Genomic DNA, 25,042 nt, shown 5'->3' with positions numbered 1-25,042 from the left:
GGGAGGTGAGGGTGAAATGAATCAACTTTTTTTTCCTGAACTTTGGGTGTGTATGTGTGTCTCTCCATTTTTTCCTCTTTCCGTAACTTGCCACTTGAAGGGACAGGATCACCACTGCATTTTCCCTCTGAGTTGGGAGGTTTGATCTGTGACCACACTGACTCGGTCAACAGCTCTCTCAGCTCTTGCGTTGAACGTTTGTGCATTCAAGTCCCACTCGTGAGATCTGAGCATCGCCATCAAGGCAGAAACTCCAGTGCATTTCAAGAGGGTGTTCCAGTGTCAGGGATATCTTGTCCAGACAAGACTCCTTCTGCTTACTTGAGTTGTATCAGAGGATCACATTTTCTCCTGCAAGGGGAAAATTTATGTCGAGTATTCCCACTGATACGCACCCCTCAATCATTCCCTAAATTTGTTTTAAAATATTTAACAGGTCAGCCAGCATCTGAGTGAAAAGAAAGAGTTGATGTTTCAGGTTACCACACTTTTGAGACCAGTGTTGCCTTCAGTTCCGGTCACCTCATTGTAGGAAGATGTCAAAGCTTTGGAGAGGGTGCAGAGAGATTTACTAGGACAATGCTTGGATTGGAAAATAAGTCTGATGAGCCATGGTTAGCAGGGATATTTTGGAGCAAAGACTTAATAGATGCCGACAAGATTCTAAGATGGACAGCCAGTGCCTTTTTTTCCCCCCAGGGTTGGAATAGCACACAACAGGAGACATCTCCACAAAGTGAAGGGTGGAAGGTTCAGGGAAGACATCAGGGATTTTTTTTTAAGCAGAGAGTTGCAGGTGTCTGGGATAGTGATGGAGGGTGAAACATTAGGGGCATTTAAGAAACTCTTAGCCTCATGAATGAAAGAAAAACCGAAGGTTAGGAGATAGGAAGACTTATGTATTTTTTTGGAAGGAATATATAGGTCAGCACAATATCAAGGGCCAAAGGGCCTGTGCTGTAATGTTATGTTAATGAAGATCAATGTTAATTCTCTTTCTCTAGATGTGGGGGGTTCCAGCATTTTAAGCATTATTTCACCTTTTTTTTGCTTTCCAATCCTCAAAACAGATAACGTGCTCATTTCTGTGGACAGACCTTGCAGAACCTCCTCTGCGCACGTTGTCTCCTGTGTTTTCTACAGTGCAGGTGTCATTTAATTGGTTGCTTCATCGGCTGAAAGTTCATAGTTTTGTATATTTTTTTTGAAAAGGACCGTCTTCTAAAGTTCTTGAATCATTAATTCTCAAAGAAGAGTTATGGGATCACTGGTATCCTGAGATATCCCTAATTTCCTCAGTTGGTGGCAATGGACCTGTTCGCGAATGAGGGTGTGATCAGCTTGGAGAGCAGAAAGATATAGCCTCGTATTTCAGGCAGGACATTCTTGCCATAGAGGGAGTGTGGTGTCATGTTTCCAAAATAGTGGGTTAAATCTTTTTATTGCACGTTGAATCATTTATCTTGAGGTGAGGGCTTTATGTTCTGACCTCACTCATCAGTTTCAAACACAATCAGTGAAACACTTGGGTGCATTTGTCTTTCACTCCAAACACTAGAGACGGTGCTGGCCAGGCATCGGGCACGTGTCTGAGGGATTACCGCAATATCTACGACCCTATTCGAGTCAGGATCCGGTATTATCAGAGGGCACTGAAGGTAGGCATCCTGACAAAGTTAATCATTTGACTTCGCTGTGAAGATGGCTACATTATTTGCTGATGTTCAGTTTTCTTTGGATTTCCCTGCCCTCCCCCCTTGTCTGCCCCTGCCCCCACCTCCCTGTCTGCCCCTGTCCCTGCCCCCCTCTCCCCCCATTGAGAATTGCTGTTCGGGAAGAGCAAAACCATGCTTTGCACTATGGTCCATCACACATTATTTTTATATGATAGAAGACACATGGTCCGAATGGTCGACTCTTTAAATTTCTTAAGGCCTTTGTGCCTGCTTCATCATTCAATAAGACCATAGCTGATCCTTTACCTCAGTGTCACTTTCCCGCACTAACCCCCATCCCCTTTATTGCCTTAGTATCTCATTGACCTGGGAACTCAATGCAAGTCACACAAGTGGAGGACTTTGCCCAAAGATGCACTGAGCTGAAGATGCTTTTTAAATTATTTATTCCGTCTGCCTAACATCATTTCTTTTTATTAATAAAAAAAAGGAGCGAGGACTCTGGCTTTTATCTTCTTTGTCTTCAGAATCGCCAATGTAATTTTGCGTCCTGAATCTCAACCAGAATCGTGGGCGCTCGTGGAACAATTTGTCAACTTGATTTTTTTTTTCTGAAGCCCATGGTCATTCTGAATGTTGGTTAAAGACTTGGGAGATTTCCCTCCGACTTATCCAGGAGGTTGCACGTCCATCACATAAGGGTCGACTTCCGCGAATGAATTATTTTCAAATGCAGAGTCAATATCCCATCCCTGTGTGAGATCATGTAACCATCAGATTCAAGGACCGTTTCTTCACTGCCACCACCATTCTGTCATGTAATAGTGCAGAGCATGTAATACTACACGAAATCCCCTTCTGCCGCCATAAGGCAGAGAGTTGCCATTGGTGTCGCCTTTAGAGAGTCCCTGCAGAGTCGCCGAACGTCCGTGGATTTGTCTCCAGCGCTCCCAAAACCTCTGCAGCCACACAGAACCCTGTTCGATCCATCGGCGACCCGGGCTCCAGATTCAAATCTCCATCCAACACGATCAGGAAGCCTTTGGCGCCAGAGGCCCTTCAGGGGTGGGGGGGGGGGGGGGCTCTTCTTGCCCTCCGCACCCGCTCGAATCCCGATTCCGACCCCTGGTTCCCGTGAGCCCATGCGGTTTCCCCCGACCGTAAGTCACCTGCAGCCTGTGTGGGTCTCTCAGCTGCTGAGCCCCTCGCTGGTCTGCTGCTGGGGCTACCATCCTGTTGGGTCATCTCCTCCTCATCGGGGTGGGCCGTTTCTGGTGCCCTGCACTGGCTCGCTGCTTCCCAGAGTCTGCAAAGCCATGTTGCTACTGCTAAACATCTCATTAGTAAAATTATATTTGCTTCATACCGACTAATCACTTTCCTTAACTATCTTGCTGTTCTTTGTATGGGATGTCTAGATGGACTGCTAACAAAGCAAACCATCACTGCCTCTCGGCGCATATGACCATGAACTTGAACTGTGCTCCTCCAGGTTTATCTGAATATGGGGAAGGCAGACGTGGTTGAGAATTATGAGCTATGTACACAAGTCATAGAGATGGATCTGCCTTTGGGCGGTTACTTTGGAGTGTCCTCAGCCACCGGGGCAGTTGCTGGTGAGTGTCAATGACCGCTGGGTTACGTTGGGACGGTAAGGCTGCTTAACGTAAGAAATTACTGCCCAGATGTTTGTGGAGTTCGTGTGTTCTCCTGTGTAACCCCGAAGTCTGCAAGTGCTGTGATTAATAGTGCCAAAACAGTGAATGCTGGAGGGACTCAGCCGGTCTTGCCGTGTCCATAGGAGGTAAAGATATATGACCAGCATTTCAGGTCTGAGCCCTTCCTCAAGGGTTAAGCAAAATACAGGCGGGCGTCTAAATTTCAGGTTTATGGTCAGACAACATACATAACACCACATACAAGTCTGACATTTCTCCTGCAGGTTTTGCATTAATTCCTGCAAAACTACCACTGATTGGTAATGTAAAAAAAAACTACACAACGTATATATGTAAGCAAATAAAGAAATGTAAACAAATGTGCAATACAGAGAGGACAAAAAAAATCAGTAAAATGCAGAAGTCAGAGCCCTTAAATGAAGCCCTGATTAAGTTTGTTGTTGAGGAGTCTGTTGGAGGCGGAGCAGCTGTTCCTGAACCTGGTGGTGCGAGTCTTGTGGCACCGCTACCCCTTTCCTGATGGTAGCAGTGAGAGCAGAGCGTGTGCTGGGGGGGTGTGGATCCTTGCTGATCGCTGCTGCTCTCCGACGGCAGCGTTCCCTGTATATGTACTCTATAGTGAGGAGGGTTTTGCCTGTGATGTCCTGGGTTGTGTTTAGTACCTTTTGGAAGGCTTTCCACTCAGGGGTATTGATGTCCCCCATACCAGACCGTGATGCAGCCAATCAGTTCACTGTCCACCCCACATCTGTTGAAATTTGCCAGGGTTTCTGATGTCATACCAAATCTACACAAAGTCCTGAGGAAGTAGAGGTGCTGACGAGCTTTCTTCGCGATGCCATTAGTGTGTTGACTCCCAAGAACCTAAATTTGCTCCCCCTCTCCTCCTCACTCCAAATTCGGCCTCACCAATGTCTTATACAATTTTAATTTAAATGTTTTTAAAATTGTATTTAGACATGCAGGATAATAACAGGTCATTTTGGCCCAGGAGTCCATGTGGCCCAATTTACACCGAATTAGCCTACATCCCTGCAAACATGGAAAGAACATACAAACTCCTTACAGACAGCGCAGATTCAAACCCCGATCCTGATCACTAGTGCTGTCAACGCATTGTGCTAACCGCTAGGCCAACCGTTCCCCACTTTACTATAACATTCAAACTCCTATATGCAAAACTTTGATTTATGAAGCTCCCTTTACAACCCCATGCCACTTTCAGGGAATTTTGTATCTGTATTCCCTGATTCCGTTGTTCTACCGCACTCCGCAGTGCCCGACCATTTACTGCAATAGCGTAGCCTGAAAACATAACCACACCTCTCTTCACCTTTTTTTTTTAAATTTTTTATTTTTCACACCATAAACTAAGACGCAACTTACCCCCTTATCTGAGCTTTTTAATCACCTTCCCTCAAAGGGCTGAAAGTCTGACAAAGGTGCTTAAAAAAAAAAACCCTGGCTTGCAATGTTTTACTATGTTAAAAGTATTGTATTCTGAATGGATGAATACAGAGCTGCGCTGCAGTAAATCAGGCAAAACTGCAAGATCACCCACTAGCCCAGTGGTTCGCAAGTTTTTTTTCCACCTGCAAATCACCTTTCGTAATCCCTGACTAACCACAGAGCATTGATGGCAACCACTTGAGGTGGTATGTGAGAGAAAACCACTGGACTAGCCTCTGTTCCAACATTTACCCTTCCATCAGGTTCCATCATCCCCTTCCCATCCCGTTCCACTTATCGCAGACTGGCAACCTGTCCTGCTCCCCTGGGTCCTGATGTAAGGTCTTGATCCAAAATTTGCACCTTCTGCCTCCACGGATGTGGCTTGACCCACTGAGTTCTTCCGGCATTCTGTTTCTATCCCGTGTTTGGAACATTGCGTGCAATTCTGCTTGACGTACTGTCAGAAGGGAGCCGAGACTTTGGAAAGGGAGGGGTTAAGAGCGGTTCAGAGCAGCTTGCCTGAAATGGAGTGTATTAACTATACGGAGAGGTTGACAAACTTGAATTGTCAGAGGTCAAGGGGTGATTTGATGGAAGGGTATAAAATTATGAGAGGCATGGGTAGGGTGCATCACCAGAATATGTTGGCATTAGAAGCAGAATTTATTGTCATGAACAAGTCACAAAATTTGTTGTTTTGGGGCAACATCCCAGTACAAACATTTATATAAATCACCTTACAAAATAAATAAAAATAGCACAAGAAAATGTCAGAGTGGGACAGTGTCTGTGGTTCATTGCTCATTCAGGAATGTGATGGCGGAGGGGAAGAGGCTATCCTTGAGCCGCTGAGTGCTTGACTTCAGCCTCCTGTACCTTTTTCCCTATGATAGCAGTGTGAAGAGGGTGAGGCCTGGGTGGTGGAGGTTCTTGAGGATAGAAGCTGCTTTCTTGAGACACCGCCTTGTGCAGATGTCCTTGATGGTGTGAAGATTGGTGCCCGCAATGTCGCAGGCCGAGTTAACTACCCTCCGGAGTTTTTTCTTGTCCTGAGCGTTGGTACCTCTGTACCAGACTGTGATGCAACCAACCAGAATGCTCTCCATGTTGAAGTTTTCAAGAGTCTTCATTGACATAATGAGCTCCTCACAAAGTTTAGCTGTTGGATGTACTTTATGACAACAATGTTGCAGATAACAGGTTAGGGTGTACTCATAGGCGGGGGGGGGGGGGGGGGGGGCGGGGGGCGTGGGAAGGGGGGAGAGGGAGGTCTGGGGGGAGGGGGTGGTGCAGCAGAACTGATACATAACTTGCAGAGGAAATTATCACGGCTTTGCCATAGAGAAAAAAGCCTTTCCAGAAAGTCCTGTTTTTGGTGTGCCTTTGCTTCCATCTAGTGGCTGGGTTAAGCCTGGACTTCTGTTCAACACCTCTGTCATCCATTTCCGAATTTCCAGATTCAATCACTTCACCCTTTCTTTATCAGCAAAAGTCTGCAGGAAAAAGAATCTCAGGGTTGTATGTGATGTCGTGTATGTACTCGGACAATAAATCTGAAATTTGATCTGAATCGGATTCCTTTTACAATATGTGTAGCGGTTAGTGCAACGCCTTCACAGCACCAGCGATGGGGACGGGGGTCGAATCCAATGCTGACTGTAAGGACCCCATGTCTGCGTGGGTTTGGCCCATTTGAAATGCGCCGGGGGGGTGTAGGATAATTGGGTATAAATTATGGTCTCGTGGGCCGAAATGGCCTGTTATGTCTAAATTTAAATGTTAAAGAATGAATTTAAACTTACTGTGGAAGTATTTTGAGTGTCTCACTTACCTATGTGAAAGGCTCTAGTGGATTTCAGATGTGATCGCCACTGAGTCTGGCCGATGTGGTGTGGCGATTACTTGCAGAATAAAATTTGCACTGAGCGGGCAAAATGCTTCAACACGAAATGTGTGCATGTTTTCCAGATGACCATGATGTCCTCTCGTTCATCACGTTCAGCTTGACTGATCCTGAGAAAACGGTGAGTTGATGGCCAACTGTTCCCCACTTTACTATAAGATCCCAACTCCGAACCTTTGAAAGCCCTCAGTGTGTTAATGGTGATCGCACTGTGCACCACTTTGTGTCAAATGACCCGGCAAAGCTTAAATGTGACATGGCTTGTGATCGCATGGGACTTGAGCAGAATGCTCTTCCCCTGGTTTAGCTTGTGACCCATGGACAAGTGCTTGCACCTAAATGGTGAATATCACTGAAAAAGATTCAGTGGCAGAAAATGTGCTTCAATGGATCTGTCACTTCTCCCACCCTCCAAAACATACAGGGGCTGTACTCGGGCAGCAAAGGTTGCCGGAATCGGCTTTTACTGTCGTGCAAATTAAATTTAAATATACATTTTTTTTTAAAAATGCTAATACAGTTCTTTTCTCTGTATCCTGCATGACTTATTTCAAGGGGAGTGCTTTTTTAAAAAAATTTGTTGCTATGTACTTCCTGCTGTATGAGTTGACTTGCCTGGGTAGCGTGCAAGCCAAACTTTTTGCTGTCATGTTTACTACACGTTGATGACCATTTCAGTTCAATGCAGGAGGGACATGAAGAGGAAGATTCCCCCCCCCCCCCACCCCAAAGAGGCCGGAAATAATCTGGAAATCTTGACCTTTTCACGTGGTAGAAACCGAGTGGGTCACATTAGTAATGCTCGGCTGTAACTAATTTTCAATTTTCTGCTTGTTCGCTCCTTGTACTGTGATAAGCAGGAAGCTTCAACTCGGGTCCACGAGGAGCAGCAAGAGGACAAGTACCAGGAGGAATATGAGCGCTTTGAGAAGAACTTGGAGAAGCGGAAGGAAGAATATCAGAAGCAGCACCCTGAGATGCGCGGTCCAGGTGGGGCGGGGGGAGGGGGGATTGTCCTACATGTGTATTCTTTGTCTGTAGGTCTGTTATATCTCTTTGTGTGTCTGGAACCAAGGACCGGAGAACCCTGTTTCATTGGGTTGTAAATTTTGTTTACGTTTAGACATAAAGCATGTTAATAGGTCATTTTGGCCCACAAGCCCTTGACGCCAAATTAATTACACCCAATTAACCTACAAACCCCCGGTACGTTTCGAACAGTACTCGTGCAATCAAATGACAATGGACTCTCGGGAAGAGAGCCTTTCATCCTCAGGATTTTAATTGAGACATGAGGCACAGTAACAGGCCATTTTGGCCCACGAGTCTCTGCCACCCAATTTACACCCCATTAAACTATACCCCCAGTACATTTCGAACGGTGGAAGGAAACTTGAACTCCCCGGGGAAAATTCACGCAGACATGGGGAGAACATACAAACGTCGCCTGATCTACATTGCTTGATGGTGTATTTAAAAGAATTGCTTTGCAAAATTCTTCTTGAATTGGCATTTTGCCTTCTAGTTTGCAGTCTTGCAGGATATTAGTGTGGGGGGGGGGGGGGGGGTATAGTGACGTATTTATCCTGTCAATATTCTAATGCCAATTCCACATTAATTCCAATGTTCTCAGATGAAGATGCCTTTGAGACAGAGAGTCAGCGGGAGTTACAAATGGTGGTCAGCGGCCAGTCCTTAATTGAGGGAGAGCTGACGAGACTCAGGGAAAAGTTGGAGGAGGCGTTGGAAGAGCACCAGCAGCATTTGAAGACCTTCAGCAGGCAGAGCAGGGACCGACCGACAGGCGGCTCGGGGAGGGAAAGTGGACAGCAGGCAAGTCTTTGTTCCAGCCTGGTTCGGGAGGGACCTACCCCCTTGAACAGTTCAACAGATTCCAACGAGATAGTTACGTGTGAACCAAAAACTTCTGACAAAGTTGCATTTTTTTGTTCGAAGTCACAGGGATTTAGTTTTGAATCTTTTTCTCTACGGTGTGGGTTGTCACGGGGGGTCATTCTCTCCGTGACGTCCCAGCTGTTCCTTCCTCCCCCTTGCATCTGGGCACGGTCCAACCACATCAACTTAACATCAACTTTTCCTGCTGTTAAACCACCCCCCCCCCCATCTTCATCCCCGTCCCTGTATATTCCTACCAAAAAAAACAAAACCTCCTAACTCTCTAATTTTTCTTCGATCCATGTGCCTGTCTAAAGCTGTAGTAAGTGTCCCTAATGTTTCAACCTCCACCACCACACCTGGCAAGGCATTCCAGGCCCCCACAACTCTCTTTGATCCCTGATATCTCCCCTAAACTTTCCTCCCTTTACTTTGTACAGATGTCCTCTGTGTTGGCTGCTCCTGCCCTGGGGGACAAAAGGCGCTGGGCCGTTTGTGGTGAAACCACTACTGTGCACATTTGCCACATGTAAATGTCACGACCTTTCCTGGTTGGCCCTGCTCTCACTGGCCAGCTCGTGATTCCTCCCCTTTTCTTCCCCCAAAAAAGGCTGTCATGCCGCAAGGCCTGCGCCCCCCAGTTCGAGTCTGGGACAGGGTGAGCGACCAACACAAACAAGTTTCTGTAACTTCAGTCTTTGTGCATCACTCTCCACCGTATCTATGCCTCTCACAATCTTGCGGAGCTCTATTTCCCTGCAGATATTTTGGGAATGTTGTTCTTCAGACCTTTCCAGGGATCAGGACACTGTTTTATAGCTTAGACTGTGTCTAATGGCCCGAGTTCCCAACATAAAAACTTGTACTTAATCCAAATGGAGCACTGAAACACCCCTTCAACTTCTTCTCTTTAAATGGTGGACAAGACAGATGCTGTTCTTTACAGAGCTGAACCACCACATCCTGAAAAAGACCCTCTGAGTCATTTTCAGACGTTAATTAAAACTCCAAGCAAGAATAAAAGGCTTAAGGAGCAAGGAAATTTCAAATTCCACTCAAATTTAAGTGCCTCGATCTATTTGTTTCTTGGAATGATTTGATTCACGTGACAATCCAGTGGTTACTCGGGAAATAATCCTAAATGCTCCATCTCGTTTGAATATCCCTGTAGCCTGTCTGCTAAGAGGCTTTGACTCGGAGATTACTGGGATTATAATTATGATTCAAGTGCATCCGTAACCTGCCCACGTACAAGGTTCATGCAAATGGTGATCAATTCCAGAGGAAAATTGATCATGATCCCCTCTGCGTTTATGAGAGAGCGAGTTTCTGCAGAAGCTGTCAATTTGGGGTGAAAGAAACGTGAATTTTTTTTTAAAAAAGCAAGCCTGTTCCTCAATGCAAGAGAGCGAGAACAGGTTTAAAAAATGATTCCAGGCCTTCAGATACAAGATTAGAAGCTGGGGTTATTCTCCTTGGAACAAAGAAGGCTGAGAGGAGATTTGATGGAGCTGGACAGTATCATAGAGAGGGTAAATAGAGGTAATTTGCTTTCATTGGGCAGATGGCCCAAGGACCAAGAGATGAGGGTTTAGAAATGCAAGTGACAGATACATGGTGAGGAAAAGTAGTTTTTCTGGTAGAAACAATGTAGGTCAAGTCTTTCTCGGCTAAAAGGTGAGCAGCGTTTACAGGATTTGGGAAAGAACAAGGGAATGGGGTTAGCAGAGTGAAATTCAAAGATCTGCACATACTGTATTGTAGTCAAAACACAGTAAATGCTGGAGGAACTCAGCTGGGGCTCACAGCGTCCAGAGGAGGTAAAGCCATGTTGCCGACGCTTTGGGCCTAACGCTACAGCAAAGAAAATGGTCATTCGGCCCTTCTCGTCTGCTGTGAGCACTATTTTGCAACTCCCACTGACCTGCTCCCATTCCATAACCCTCCAGACCCCTCCCATCCACGTCTCTCTCCAATCTATTTTTAAAACTCAAAATCAAGCCCGCATTCACCACGTCGGAGGGCAGCCCATTCCACACTCCCTCCGCTCTCTGAGTGAAGAACTTTCCCCTTTCAACTTAAAACCTCTCTCCCCCCGATCTAAGTGGAAAAAGCCTTCTTGCACCCGCTCTTGTCTCGTAATCCTCTATCAAACCCCCCCCCCCCCCCGATTCTTCTTCACTCCAAGGAATGTGAAGAAACGCAGCGTCTGAATTAAAGGGTGAGGAAAGAAAGGGGGAAAGAATGGAAGGGGGAGGATTACAGACCAACAGACAATTGGATATGATCAAAGGAAAGGTGAGACTCAATAGAGGTCTACAAGATTATGAGAAGCATAGATAGGGTGGACGGCCAGCACCTGTTTGTCAGGGTTGGATCAACAAACACCAGCGGATATGTGTACAAAGTTAAAGGAAGGAAGTTTAGAGAAGATGTCAGGGGTAAGCTTTTTTTTTACACAGAGAGTTGTGGGGGCCTGGAATGTCTTGCTGGGGGTGGTGGTGGAGACTGAAACATTATGGGCATTTAAGAGACTCTTAGACAGGTACCTGGATGAAACAAAAATAGAGGGTCATAGGATAGGGAGGGTTTAGAACGTTCTTTTTGGAAGGCACAACATCAAGGGTCAAAGCGCGTTGTATTGTTCTATGATTTTGCCTCTGTGAAAGGACATAGAACTAAAAGGAAGAAAGTGCAAGAAGAAAGGAGATGGGGAAGATGAGGGGCCAGGGGTGAAGGGTTCAACAGAAACCAGGGAATTCGATGCTAATGCCATCCTATTGGAGGGATCCCAGATGGAAAATGAGGTGATGTTCCTCCAATTTGCGGGTGGTCTCAGTCTGGCAGTGCACGAGAGCATGGACAGACATGTTGGCAAGGAATAGAGCACTGAAGTGGGTGGCCACTGGGCGGTCCACGCTGTTGCGGACCGCCAGTAAAATCGCTTTGGTAGGGCCCAGGAGACACTCAATGGGCTGAAGAGCCATCTTCTGTGGGGTAGTAATTCTGGGTCTACTCCCTATTACCGCGAGTTCTCTTCCCCAGCCCCCACCTCCCAATCAGATATCATTAATTAGGCTACTATTTCAAACCACATTCTTTAACCATGGAAGAAATGTATTCTTAATAGTGAAATGTTTCTATCCAGTACCTTTTGGTGAAATGCTCCTTTGTTTGGTAGGACGCTATTGATGAAAGCTTGATGACAGTCCTTAATGGTCAGAAGAAGGCAGCTCAACAAGTGCAGGAGATTGGGTAACTATTGTCTTTCCTGTTGCCTCTGTGGTGTGGATGGGGAGAACCATTGAGAGACCAAGTACTCTGGAATTTCAAAGATAAAAATCCTTAAGGAAAATTCTTATACAGATAATCCCTGATTTACAATGGTTTGACATGATTTTTCCAAGTTACGAAGGTACTGTACAGGCAGTCCTCAATGTACGACCTACGCGACTTATGCCCACCTGCAAATATGACCAAAATTTTTAAAAATACTATACATAGACTGAGATTCTTCATTGAGGGTTCATTTGTTGAATTTTTTTTAAAATTGCTTTAATGCTTCATTAAGACATGAAAATCTGACTTATGACCAGACCGAGTTATGACCAATCGTTCAGTCCCAATTACGGTCGTAAGTTGAGGACTAACTGTACTTTGAATTTTGGCTGGGCTATGATGTTCAGGGTCTCCCGTCAGCGCTGTTTCATTTCCCACACTGATCCCACTGCTCCTCTCTCTCTCCACAATGTCAGTCCCCACACTGATCCCACTGCTCCTCTCTCTCCACAGTGTCGGTCCCCACACTGATCCCACTGCCCCTCTCTCTCTCTCCACAGTGTCGGTCCTCACACTGATCCCACTGCTCCTCTCTCTCTCCACAGTGTCAGTCCCCACACTGATCCCACTGCTCCTCTCTCTCTCTCTCCCTGCAGTGTCGGTCCCCACAGTGATCCCACTGCCCTTTTCAACACAATTTTTTCAACTTACGATGGGATTGCCAGAACATAACTATCGCAGGTTGAGGATTATCCCACTTGGAATTAAATAGGGGAGTTAAGAAAAAGCACAAAGTGTAGATGACACTGTCGAACTTCTAATATTTCCCAATCTCAAAACATGTCATCTCCCAAGAAACGTAAGCCTCGATATTCCGAATTGCATTTTATTCATCCAAACAAATCAAACTTCGTAATTGTAGCTGTAAATAGTTTTAATTTGTTGTTGATAAAAGCGAATAAACATTTTCATAGCTTCGAACTTCAAACACAGCATATTGTAGATGATAACAATACTCAACTTCAAGCAAATAGAAACAAATTAAAATGATAATAAATGAATAATAATGAAAAGTTTCTCGAGTAAGCTTACTCTCCTTCCACGGTTAATCCAAGAATGAGAACGAGCTCCTCGTCCGCTCAGATATTACGACATGGTTAGTAACTATGGTAAGTCTACAAAAACAATTTATCCCTAAAGGAAAGTCATAAAACAACCACAAATAATAAACACAAGGGTTTAACCTTTACACAAAGTATGCATTCAGATCTGACCCCTGAGGTTTATATCGGTGAACAATCCTTTAAGTACAGTGCATGCAGTAGTTGATCATGGGTGTCAAGACCAGTGCAGCAAAGTGATTTGTTTGCTTTACCTTCCAGAACTTGAATGTTTTTCAATAATTTCTTGCAGTTTATGGTATTTTAAATGTTTTTAATCAATTTGAATGGTTTGGCAATGTCTTTATGGCTTTAAAGTAATTAATAATTAGGTGGCTCGGTTAGCATAGGGGTTTCCACTATGCTGTTAGAGTGTCAGTGACCCGGGTTCGAATCTGGCATTGTCTGTAAGGAGTTTGTACTTGTACCCTGTGTCTGCATGGATTTCCTCTGGGTGCTTCGTTTCCTCCCACCTTTCAAAATGTAGTGGGGGGGGTGCTGATGGTTAATTGTATGTATTTGGTTTGTGGGCTGGAAGAGCTTGTTTACTGTGCTGTATTTTTCTAAAAAAGTGTTTAGCTGTCAACAGGCCATCAAGGCTTTCTGGGGGGTTAGATTATAGAATTTTCAAACCCCCACCCCCCTACCCCGAGAGTGAACCAAATGTAGAAGCTATGTGTGTACCCATGGGAGAAGCATCAATGCAGATCCCATAGCAGCAAAGCACGGGGACAGTATGAGCATAATCTCGGTAAGAATATAAAAGCTTCGATGGTGGTGTTACATTGACCAACTCACATTGTCTTTGAATGATCCGGCAGGTGCAGGATAGATTGTACAGGGTGCACCCAGAGCTATCCAATCTCGGCACCAATGGAGCTCTCGATTTGACCTTTGAATCTCTGTCAGGGGGACACTGGGCAGGATTCCTGATTGGTCACCAATGAGCCTATGGGAAGTGGTGGAGCATTTGCTGATCATCTGGGCACCAAGGGGAGACATCTCTTGGGGTGAATCCAGCAATGCATTTGCACCTCCTGAGAGTAATAGGTTAAGCAAAGCCATATCAAATGTTTCATGCAATTAATCTCTGTACAGTAAAAGTCCGAAGATCCGTATCAACTGCGAATCTGGATCTCAAACTTGCCTGAAATCCAGACCACCCAAGAATCCAGACCTTAAGTATTCACGGATTTTGCGTACATGCGTGCTCTGGGTAAGCACCAAAGATGTACTGCTCAAGAAGCCAGAAAATCGAGACCAACCCAATCCCCAAGCAGTCTGGATTTCAGGACTTTTTACTGTATTTCTATAATCTCTGTACAGTATTTGCATGCATTTAAATTGGAATATAAATATGCTTTGAGGTACAAGTATGAAATGTGGCAGCTGATCAAAGTCCAAACATAATTAATCAGCTAACTTGAAACTAAAATAACAGGAATTCTTAAAGGTATGGGTGGATTTATTTATACATATCTACTTCCCTGTTTAGAGTTTAGATTTGGAGATACACTGGAAAATTGATTTAATCTTAATTGACTGGGCGATGGGAATAGAGAAAATATTGGGCTTTGAGCATCTTTGGCAATGCACTTTAATGTTAAAATGTGTTGTGAAAGACTTCATATCCATTCTGACTCATTATGGGTATGAACGGAGCTGAACTCCCTCCCCAGAATTTTTCCAAATTAGCCCTCCTCGGAGATGTTGACATCAAGGAATTTGAAGTTCTTGACCTTCTCCACTACTGAACCTTCAAGAAGGATTGGATCATGTTCTCCTGACTTCTTGCTGAACTCCACAATCGTCTCCTTGGTTTTGTCCCTTCCTACACCCAGTGTTAGCCCTCAAACGCCTTCTCTAAAGCTTCACTACTCTGGAATATTTCATCTTTGCTGTCAGAAAATGGTGGAAGTAGAAACCATTGGCATCTTCCAGATCATTGCAGTAGGCCATCGTGGTTGGCATAGCGGTTAATGCAACGCCTTTACGGCACCAGCGATCGGGTCTGGGGTTTGAATCCAGAGCTGTCTGTCAGGTGTTTGTACGTTCTCCCCGAGACTCTGTGGGTTTTCCCCAGGGGCTCTGGTGTAGGATAAATGGGTGTAAGTCGGGCAGCACAGATTCATGGGCCGAAATGATGTGTGACAAGTCTAAATTTAAAGAAAAAAAAATTAATTTTAATTACATTTTATTTTTAAAACCACTTTGTGTAGGTGGATTAACTGGATGGCCTATTTAGTCTGAACTAATTGTCTCACAAGAGGGATTTTCTGTTATTAAAATTCTGTGCTTTAACCTTTATAAATTTCACTCTGGAGCTCAGTAGCAGAGCATGGAGAAGGGTTCTAATTTCCACCTTGTTCGCTGAAAGTAAATGGGTACAAAATACAGAAGCTTAAAATTAGATTACCTCACCATTCGCCGATCATGTCACACGCAATCTCAAGCAACCGAAAAATTCACTATCCCCATAGATGTCAGGTACTGGGGGAGGGGGAGGGGGGGGGGTTTATTGTATTTTGAATCGGCTGCCAGAGGAAGTGTTAGAAGCAGGGACTAATGTAACATTTCAAAAAGTATTTAGATGGGTACATGGATAGGAAAGGTTTAGAGGGATTTGGATCAACTGCAGGCAAATGGGACTGGTTTAGTCAGCATGAACAAGATGGGACGAAGGGGCATATTTTGTGCTGTAGAACTCTGTGATTCTGAGTGAAGGCAAGACACAGATTGCTAGATTTTTATTTTAGATCTACAGCACAGTAACAGGCCCTTTAGGCCCACAAGCCTGGGCTGCCCAATTGACTTACGTCCTCAGTACGTTTCAAACGGTGGGAGGAAGCCGGAGCTCCCCGGGAAACCTCACGCAGACACAGGGAGAACGTACAAACTCCTTACAGATGGCGCAGGATTCTAACCCTGGTCCCGATCGTTGGTGCCGTGACACCATTGCGCCAACCGGGCCACCCTTTTATTCTTGGCATTAAGGGATTGGTTCAAGAAGGTGCTGCTGAGGTAAAGATTGAATGGGAGACCAGGCACAAAGGGCTGAATGGCCTTTTACTCCTACTGATATCCCAACCTAGTGAAAGTGAAGCATAGATTTCAAACTATTTGGCAGAGGGGTTGGAGTCTATGCATAATTGAGGGTTGAGAGAGGTGGGGAAGGGAGGAGGCAGGAGGCAGGCAACTGCTAGGCCTAATTTGGACCGAAGACTGGGTCATGGAATTTACCCCAATTATCCCTGTGTTGATATCTCCGCCCAGTCTTTAACAGAACCAGTCCACTAGTCCCATTGCTCTGCAGTGGAGTGAGCTCGAGGATGGGAGATTGTGTTTACGCAGCAGGGGTTCGGGCTGGGGATCACCCTGGGGTTGGGGGGGATGGGTCACCAGGGACCAGGAACGTGGGCGGGTTTATAGCTGGAGTCAGGTTCTGGACTGCTTGAATGTTTTGGCTGATTTTGATGCACTGAAGTGTACAAGTTGGAGCGGACAGCGCGGAAACTTGTCAGGCTGACTGGCCTCAGAATTTGCAAGAGGCGTAGATAGGATGGACATCCTGCACCTTTTTGCTGGGATGACAGTATAAAGCACCAGAGAACACCTGTAGAAGGTGAGGGGAGGAAAGTTGGGGAAGACGTCAAGGGTAAGAATTTGACTCAGAGTAGTGGGTGCTGGAACACATTGCCAGGGATGGTGGTGGAGGCTGATACAATGACTCAGACAAGCACATTAATGCAAGAGAAAAGAGCATTATGGGTGTGAGCTAGGGAAGGTTTAGATTGTTGAGTAGGTTTATAGAGGTCGGCACAACTCTGTGGGCCGAAGGGTGTTTGAGATGTTTAAATTTAATTTTACACATGAAGCTCCATAACAAGCCCTCTTGGCCCACAAGCCTGTGCTAACCGACTACACCCAATTGACTGAAAACCCAACCCCTGGTGTGTTTTGAGGAAACCAGAGCCCACAGAGGAAAACCCACAAAGACATGGGGAGAGCGTACAAACCCCTTACAGTGTGGGATTTGAATTCCAGTCCCGATCGCTGGCGCTGTAACAGCATTGCGCTAACCGCTACACTAAACGTGCCGCCCTCCTATATTCCAGAGTTCCTGCTAATTATTTTTTAAAATAATTCATATAAATTCTCTATACTGTTCTTTCCAATATTGACCTTGAACTTTTTTTTAACTCAACTATAAATAGATTTGCCAACTCAATCCAGCCTTATTATTCTAAGTGCCTGTGTCAGATTACTCTGTCTGTGCTCTCTGTCATTCTCACCCTGGATATTGCCGACATAAACCAGTACTGTATCAGGTTTTGGACATCTTAGGTGAATGTCCATAATTAGATTCTGGATTTAACTTTGCCATTACGAGGCAGGATTTCTCTTGGTCAAGAGTGTTGCGTTACAGATCAAGGTGATCTGTGACACGGAAGGCCTTCAAACCTCTTGAATATTTAACCCAAATTTATTCAGTTATGGAGGAAATCTGAATTGTATTTTCAGAAGGGAGGGATAGTTCGACTTGTGTTTCCGCGTCCTCGTAATAATTCTCTCCATATACCAGCCATCACTGACATCAGCCTTCCGTCCATTGAAAATCTTTGTGTGAGGCGTTGCCTCAAGAAGGCAGCCAACATAAAGGACCCCGGTCACAACCTCTCACTGCTACCTTCAGGCAAAAGGGACAGGAGCTTCATGTCCAACACCTATCGGGTTTTGAGCCTCCTTGTACTAACCTCCCCTAACCATAAGACAACTCCGAAACCTCCAAAAGGAGACAAGGAAGTGAGAGAGACAGACCTGGGGGACGATGACGGGGAAAAAGTGGAAAGTCTCAGTCACTGTCCCCCAGCTCTGTCTCTCGCTTCCCTGTCCTCTTTTGCACAAACATGATCAATTCTTATCTCGTCCCTTATCCTATCCAATGGACACCTTTTGTTGATCTGGATTCCTCCCCCAGCCAGCACTGTCTGAATTCTGAGACTTTGTGAAATATATCTTTTCCTGATGCTCCAAGACCTGCTCCAGCATTTTCTGTGGAGTTTTTTTTAAAACTGGCTAATGTAAAAAGTGCTGGGGTCGTTGAGTAAATGGAGTGACAGCTCCAGTGCCATTTCTTCTTGAGGCCGAATTCATCCCGCCTTTCGGCACGACACTAGCTTTTTCCTGGATGGCTCCTGCGGTTCTTCGACGCAGCGCCACGATCATCGGAGGTCAGAGATGTCACCGTATCGTGTGGCCAGACTGATTGGGTCAGCTTGACCCTTTTTGGCGGAGCGAGCTGTGCGCAAGACAACCCACGAAAACCAACTGCCCTGAAATTAGAAACTGCATGGTGAAATGATTCATGTGAATCTTGTGGTAAGTCCAGCAGAGATGACTTGGGCCAGATGGCTTTCATTTGCGGCGAATGCTTAATATAGCACCAAAGTTTATGAATGAACTTCCCTGCTGTTTGATTAGGTCTGCATATCCATCTGCAGTTATGGAATTAAACCTTGCGAATGCCAACCCTTTGCATCTCAAGGCAATTATCTGCAGATTCAAAATAAGTGATAATTATCTGATAATTAGCTGAACTAAATTATCCTAGTACACCATTCAAGAAGAAATCTGTTGTTCCTTCTGTGCAGTCAGAGCCATCTTCAGTTTAATTGGAATGAAGCACTTTTGTAATTAACAAGTGAATCTGCTCAACAAAAGTGGATTTGAACTTGCTTGTTCAGCAATAAATGGTGCTGTACCTTGTGCCTGGACCAGTTTCCCAGGACTTTCCTGGGATCGTTGACTCAGAGGTCCTCAGTTGTGAGTGTCCCATATAGGAAGATGCATCCTGGCCAATAACGTCCCTCCTCTGACACAAGTATTCCATTGTAATATGACATCTCCAACAATGTGGGAGTACCTCAGAGATCAGAGATTGCAGAGGGTGACCATAAGTTCTTGGGAGTCACTATCCCAATTGATGTGATCTACCAGGATCGTTGTCTGAAGAGGGCGTGCAAAATCACTCAACACCCCTTCCGTCCAGAGCACAGCATCTCTCAGCTGCTCCCATCGGGGAAAAGATCCAGGAGGATCAGAGCCAGCACGACCAGGCTGAGGAACAGCTTCATCCCACGGACAGTGAGAATGCTGAACGGCCAAAGGAACTGCTCACACTGACCATCTGTGAGTCTCATATTCATGAAACAACATTGATTTGTATATATGAATCCTTGCCCTACATATGTTTTGTTTGTCGATATACGAGTTATGTCTGGCTGTGCGTCTGCGAGTTTTGCACCGAGGACCGGAGAAAGCTATTTTGTCAGGTTGCACTTGTACAGTCGTAATCTTAAGTCACTATTTTAACAGGGGAAAAACAAATTAGGACATTCAGTGCATTTCTCCTTCAAGATAATATCAATGTCACATTTTCCGCTTTGTTCCTGGTGTCCTTCAACTTGCATTTTCTGTAGCTTTATATATAACATCTGCAGTTAGTGATGCTTTTATCCAGCCTGGATGTAATTTCATCGAAACTGTTGGTAGCCAAGGGCACTAATTTGATGAATAATTCCACCCCCCCCCCCCCGCCAAAGATTGTTCGTGGTGCCTTCCCTATGCTGTACCACTTTATGACACCATTGTTGGCAATAGCAGCCTGTGTTTTCTGTCTCTGGTTGCCTTTGAACTGAGAAGGAAGTTGAGACACAATCACTTGGGTCGGCCTCGACTTGCATCGAGATCAGATTGGGCACAGCTGGCTAGATTTTCTTCCTTCATGGACGTTCGTGAGCCTGCGAGAATCCAGTGGTTGAGACTAACTTTTTAAGTTCACTTATTTATTTCGTTCTTTGAATATAAATCCCCCGGTTACTGGGAGGAGACGTTGCCTCGTATTTCGGGATCTGGGTTATTAGTGCCACTCTGTTAAGGTGACTGCCTCCATTGGCACTTCAGGGAATGTTTATCCAGCACGTTGAGTTGTTGTGGGCTGGAGAATCAGAATTGATTGTCGTGAACATGTCACGAAATTCGTTGTTTTGAAGCACCCTCACATTGCTAACATTTCTATAAACCACCTTAAAAGTCAAAGTTAGGTAATGTAGTGGTTCAATATTCATTCAGAAATTTGGTGACAGTGGGGAAGCAGCTGTCCTTGTACCACTGAGTGCTCGTGCTCCTGTACCTCTTTTTCCTGATGGTAGAGTGAAGAGGGCACGGCCTGGGTTATGGCGGTCCCTGAGGACAGAGGCTGCTTTCTTAAGACCTCCTCGTAGATGTTCTCAATGGAGTGAAGTCGCAGGTCAAGTTAACAACCCTCTGGAGTACTTTCCTGACCTGAGAGTTGGCAGCTCCATACCCGAGAGTGATGCAACCAGACAGAATGCTGACCACCTGTAGTAGTTTTCGGGAGTCTTTGGTGACGTATGTAAGGTAAAACATCATGAGATGGGAATGTGCAGGGCTGTAACAAGATGTGAATGCATCCTTGTACTTACAAGATAAGAGAGACATTGATGGATTGAGAGGCAGGAAGCTAGCAGGGAAAGGATAGCAACAGTTTTAGTCATTGGACAAGTAATGATATGATGATGTTCTAAGCACGTATCCAAGGGTATAAAAAATCACCATTTTGCTGATAACGGCAGAATGCATTCTCCAACTAACATGTTTAGTTGCAAGTGTTACAATCCGGTAATAAAGAACAAAGAACCCTGATTTCGACTCAGTCTGGTGTTTGTCTCACTCATTCATGAACAAAGCAGACCTAACACGTACGGAATCTCCTCAAACTCCTCCTGAACTATGGCCGCTGGCGAGCTTTCTTCTTGATTGGATTGACGTGAGAACTCCAGGACAGTTCCCCGGAGATGTTGACACCCAGAAATTTGAAGTTCTAGACCCTCTTCACTGCTGAGCCCTTGATGAGGACGGGTCGGTGGTCTCCTAACAGCTCCTAACACAATCATCACCTTGGTTTTGCTAGTGTTGAGCCAGTGTAATCATGAGTTTTGAAAGGGTGCTGGATATATACTGAGGAGGTGGAGTTTTCAGAGCCAGAGAGACCTAAGTTACTGTCTGATTGGTTGCATAATTGGCCTGTACTCTCCCTGACCTGCTGGTTGCTATATAGAAGAGGAAGGGCTCAAGCCCGAAACATCGGTTGTGTATTTTTGTCTTTGCTATATGGAGGACACTGTTTGACCTTTAAATTTCCTAAGACATACAACATGGTAACAGGCAATTTCGGCCCATGAGCCCATACCGCCCAATTTACACCCAATTAGCCTACATCCCCGGTGCGTTTTGAACGGTGGGAGGAAACCGGAGCACCTGGGGGAAACCTACACAAACTCCTTACATACAGCGTGGGATTTGAACCCTGGTCCGGTCCCGATCGCTGGCGCTGTAAAAGCTTCGCCAGCCTGCTAAGTTGCTCCAGCATTATGCTTTTTGCTTCAACCGCGGCGTCCGCAGACTTGTGTGTATTACTTCTCCCAATGCCCTCTCGTACACTAGCTCACCAAATACATCAGGGATGTGCTAGAAGGTGCCGAGAAGGATGGTGATCCAGTGGCGCACAATCCAGGGGCAAGCCCAAGCTCCCAACTTCCGAACCTCCGATAGGGTCGGGATGCTTTCACTGAATGAGGCCTCTTCGGGAGCCCTTCTTGCCCTCGAATCCTGCTCCTGATATGTCAGTGTGGGGTCCTTCAGCCACTGAGCCTCTCACTAATCTCCTGGCGTGTCTTCTCCCAGGCTTGTAACTGCCACAAGGACAGTTATGAATTAATAAAAGTTTCAAGTTGCAGTGGAAAATATGGTGGGATGTCTCTCAACATCTCCCTTTACTGATGAATGGAAATTCTGTTGAAATCAGTAAAGCGCATGACATCATGTTGTTCCATCCAGCATTTGAGCAGACACTGACTTCCCAGGGCATAAGTCATCAGGAAGATTGCAATGAATTAAAAACTGGTTTGTTTGGATTCTTAAGTGGGATTATGTAGCAAACTATGCAATGCAATGAGAGCAGCGGCAATCATCACCTAGTGCACGTTCTGTTCTCATAGGAACATAGGAAGTAGGAACAGGACTAGGCCCAAAAAGGCCCATCGAGCCTGCTCCGCCATTCAATGCGATCATGGCTGATCTAATTTATGACCTAACTCCACCTACCTGCCTTCTCCCCATATCCCCTAATTCCTCTATCATGTAAAAATTTATCGAACTGAATTTTAAATATGTTTAATGAGGCGGCCTCCACCACTTCCCTGGCTAGAGAATTCCAAGCATTCACTACTCTCTGCCATCAGGAAAGAGGTCTCGGTGCCACAAGACTCGCACCACAGGTTCAGGAACAGCTGCTCCCCCTCCACCATCAGACTCCTCAACCACAAACTCAATCAGAGACTCTTAGTTTACATATTTATGGTTGGATATTTATTTTCTGCATCACACGGGCAGTTGGTCTGCCCTTCTTTGCTTGCATTTCTCTCCCTTGTCCACGTATCTCGAAAAAAGTCCCCCCCCCCCCCCCCCCCACCAATGAGTAGAAATTCTGCCTGGCCCACAGGAAAAACAATCTGAGGTATTTTTAAATTTACACGTACGGCACAGTAACAGGCCATTTCGGCCCACGAGCGAGGGCAGCCCAATTTACCTTCGACCCCCTTTGAAGGGTGGGAGGAAACCCACATAGAGAACGAACAAACTCCTTGCAGACAGCGTAGGATTTGAACCCCGGTCCAAATCGCTGGTGCTGTAACATTGTTGCGCTAATCGCTACGCAAACGTGCCGCCATTGTATGTGATGTCATGTATGTTCTCTGACTATAAATCTGAGCTTTGACTTTGAAGTGAAGGAGTATGAGAGAGAGAGAGAAAGTGGTGGAGTACCATTCCCCGAATGTGAAAGGTAAAGGTTCCATTATTGTCACATTTTTAGAATGTAATATGCATGAAATTCTTTAACGTTGTCTACCGTAAAGAGAGTCACCACTTTGCCCAGAGCTCCTCACAGAAATGAGGCCCCAGCGAGGAAAAACCCCTGGTTTACAAGCCCTCTAACCACTAAGCTATGTGGGGGAGAGGAAGAATTTGGGAGGATATTGAAGTGAATATAAGAAGATGAAATGAGATTAGTTTTGGATTGGAGCAAATAGATGCTCAATGATGCATCGGATCACAGGCTCCAGATTTATGTCTATATTGTATGTTCTCAATGTCGCCGTTAAGCGTAGGATGCATTGTGTAGGGCACTACCAGTAACCACCAAGACTAGGAATGATAGGCTTTAATAAACAGAAGAACCTTGCTGGCCCAGATCCAGGTATAGGAATGGTGGGAAGGGAGAGGTGGCTCGACCTTTATGGCCCAAGACCACAGGGGAGGAGTCATAGGGTATGAACCATCAGTGGGCAGGCCAGCTCCACATATACAGTAGCCAACAATAACTATATACAATGGAGGAAACCTTTCACCACACATTGTTACAGAAATCCGAACTCTTCAAAAACTCCCAAACTTTTAAAATTTTGTGGGCTTAAGTGCCACGGGGCATGCTTTTTGTCAAGTGTTAACTTTATTTCTCTTCAAAACTGTTCATTTTGATTAACAAAGCCTGCTGTATTTGGTAAATGAGTCAACAATCAAAAATTTAACCGTTCATCTCTTTATTTATGTTCATATCTTAAAAGTACTGTCTGATAATCCGGACCGGTCCAATCCCAGAGTGGTCCGGATTTTTGGACTTCTACTGCAGTTGATTAAAATAGGAAGGGCTCTCTGGTTACCATTTCTACTGCTCTCTTGGGTAAGCTACCTGCATGACCACCTTCCCCATGTTTTGACGCAGGCAGTAAGGTGCTTTGGGAACATTCTGACAGGGATGTGAAGAGAGCTACATTTGTACAAGGGATGTATCCTTTTTGTAAAAGAGTTATCACGCTGGCAGAGATGTGCAGCATGGCCTCCTGAAGCTGATTAATTTGTTTTTGGCCATGTGCAAAATAAATCCCGTTAATCCCTCCAGCAGCTGAATCCCACTTCAAAATGCAAACTCAAAAGGAAGCTGCCATTTGGACTGATGCCAGGTTTGCTTTCATTGGGAAGGTTTGTGTGAGCATTTGTGACCTGGATTTGTCAGGCAAATTAAATGAACCTTTGCCCTCTGGCCGTGCTGAATCATCTGTACAGGAGAGGTTAGAAGGTGAGCAGTGGATGGGGAAGTGGACAAATTCCTTGGGATCTAAGGGCCAGGATGATCGCAGGGTCTGGGCTCAAGGTGGTGGCGCCTGTGTTTAGCAGTGGCCACGAGGGGTTGCAGACACGGGGCGAGCAGCGGACTTGCGCCGGGTACCAGTAATGGGGAGAGCACACAGTGTTGAGAGGATCCTAAGGATGGTGACATTGGTGGCAGACCGACGAGGAGCTCTGCAGCTGAAAGACACACACAGGTGGCGAGCTGTGGGTGAAGGACCCACACAGGCCGTGCGACTTGAGGTCAAAGGACTCGTATCAGGCCATGGGCCACTGGAGACTGGCTCATGAGAACCAGGTATCGGAACCGGGATTCGAGAGGGTGCTGAGGGCAAGGAGGGCTCCCGAAGGGCCCTGGGTGCTGAAGGCCGTGTTGGTGGTTTTGATCTGGAGCTCGCTTTGCCAATGGTTTGAACTGTATGAGGAGCACTGGACAAAGTCGCAACTCTGAGTGCCTTACGGTAGACAAAAGTTAAAGAATTTCACATATCTAAATGTAGTATCATATGACAGGGATCTTGTGTGGCTGCAGAGGTTGGAGGCGAATCCACAGACACTCTTACTTCTGTCTCTGACTGGTGCATTAGGCAATGCTGATGAACCTTGGGGCAGAATAAAGGCAGTTTCATGTAATATTACATTTATTTTTTATTACATGACAATAAATAGTATCTGACCTGAAATAAGGAAGAATTTGACCTTCAAAAGGATCTTGTACGTGAGGGAAGT

At 45.5% G+C, this 25,042-nt stretch overlaps 1 protein-coding gene across 2 annotated transcripts in view; it reads left to right on the top strand.

The window, feature by feature from the left end:
- LOC138745514 (protein ERGIC-53-like) overlaps positions 1-25,042 on the top strand; it is a 61,629-nt gene that overhangs the window by 20,576 nt on the left and 16,011 nt on the right. For both annotated transcript variants that reach the window (XM_069902605.1, XM_069902604.1), the window contains exons 5-10: positions 1,559-1,658; positions 3,169-3,292; positions 6,776-6,831; positions 7,571-7,700; positions 8,344-8,543; positions 11,788-11,861. In XM_069902605.1, coding sequence (XP_069758706.1) covers positions 1,559-1,658; positions 3,169-3,292; positions 6,776-6,831; positions 7,571-7,700; positions 8,344-8,543; positions 11,788-11,861 — 684 coding nt within the window. The remainder of the gene's footprint in view (positions 1-1,558; positions 1,659-3,168; positions 3,293-6,775; positions 6,832-7,570; positions 7,701-8,343; positions 8,544-11,787; positions 11,862-25,042) is intronic.

This window comes from Narcine bancroftii, chromosome 11 (assembly GCF_036971445.1).
Source record: "Narcine bancroftii isolate sNarBan1 chromosome 11, sNarBan1.hap1, whole genome shotgun sequence".
In the NCBI taxonomy this organism is placed as follows: domain Eukaryota; kingdom Metazoa; phylum Chordata; class Chondrichthyes; order Torpediniformes; family Narcinidae; genus Narcine; species Narcine bancroftii.
This window is presented reverse-complemented; position numbering and strand designations above follow the sequence as displayed.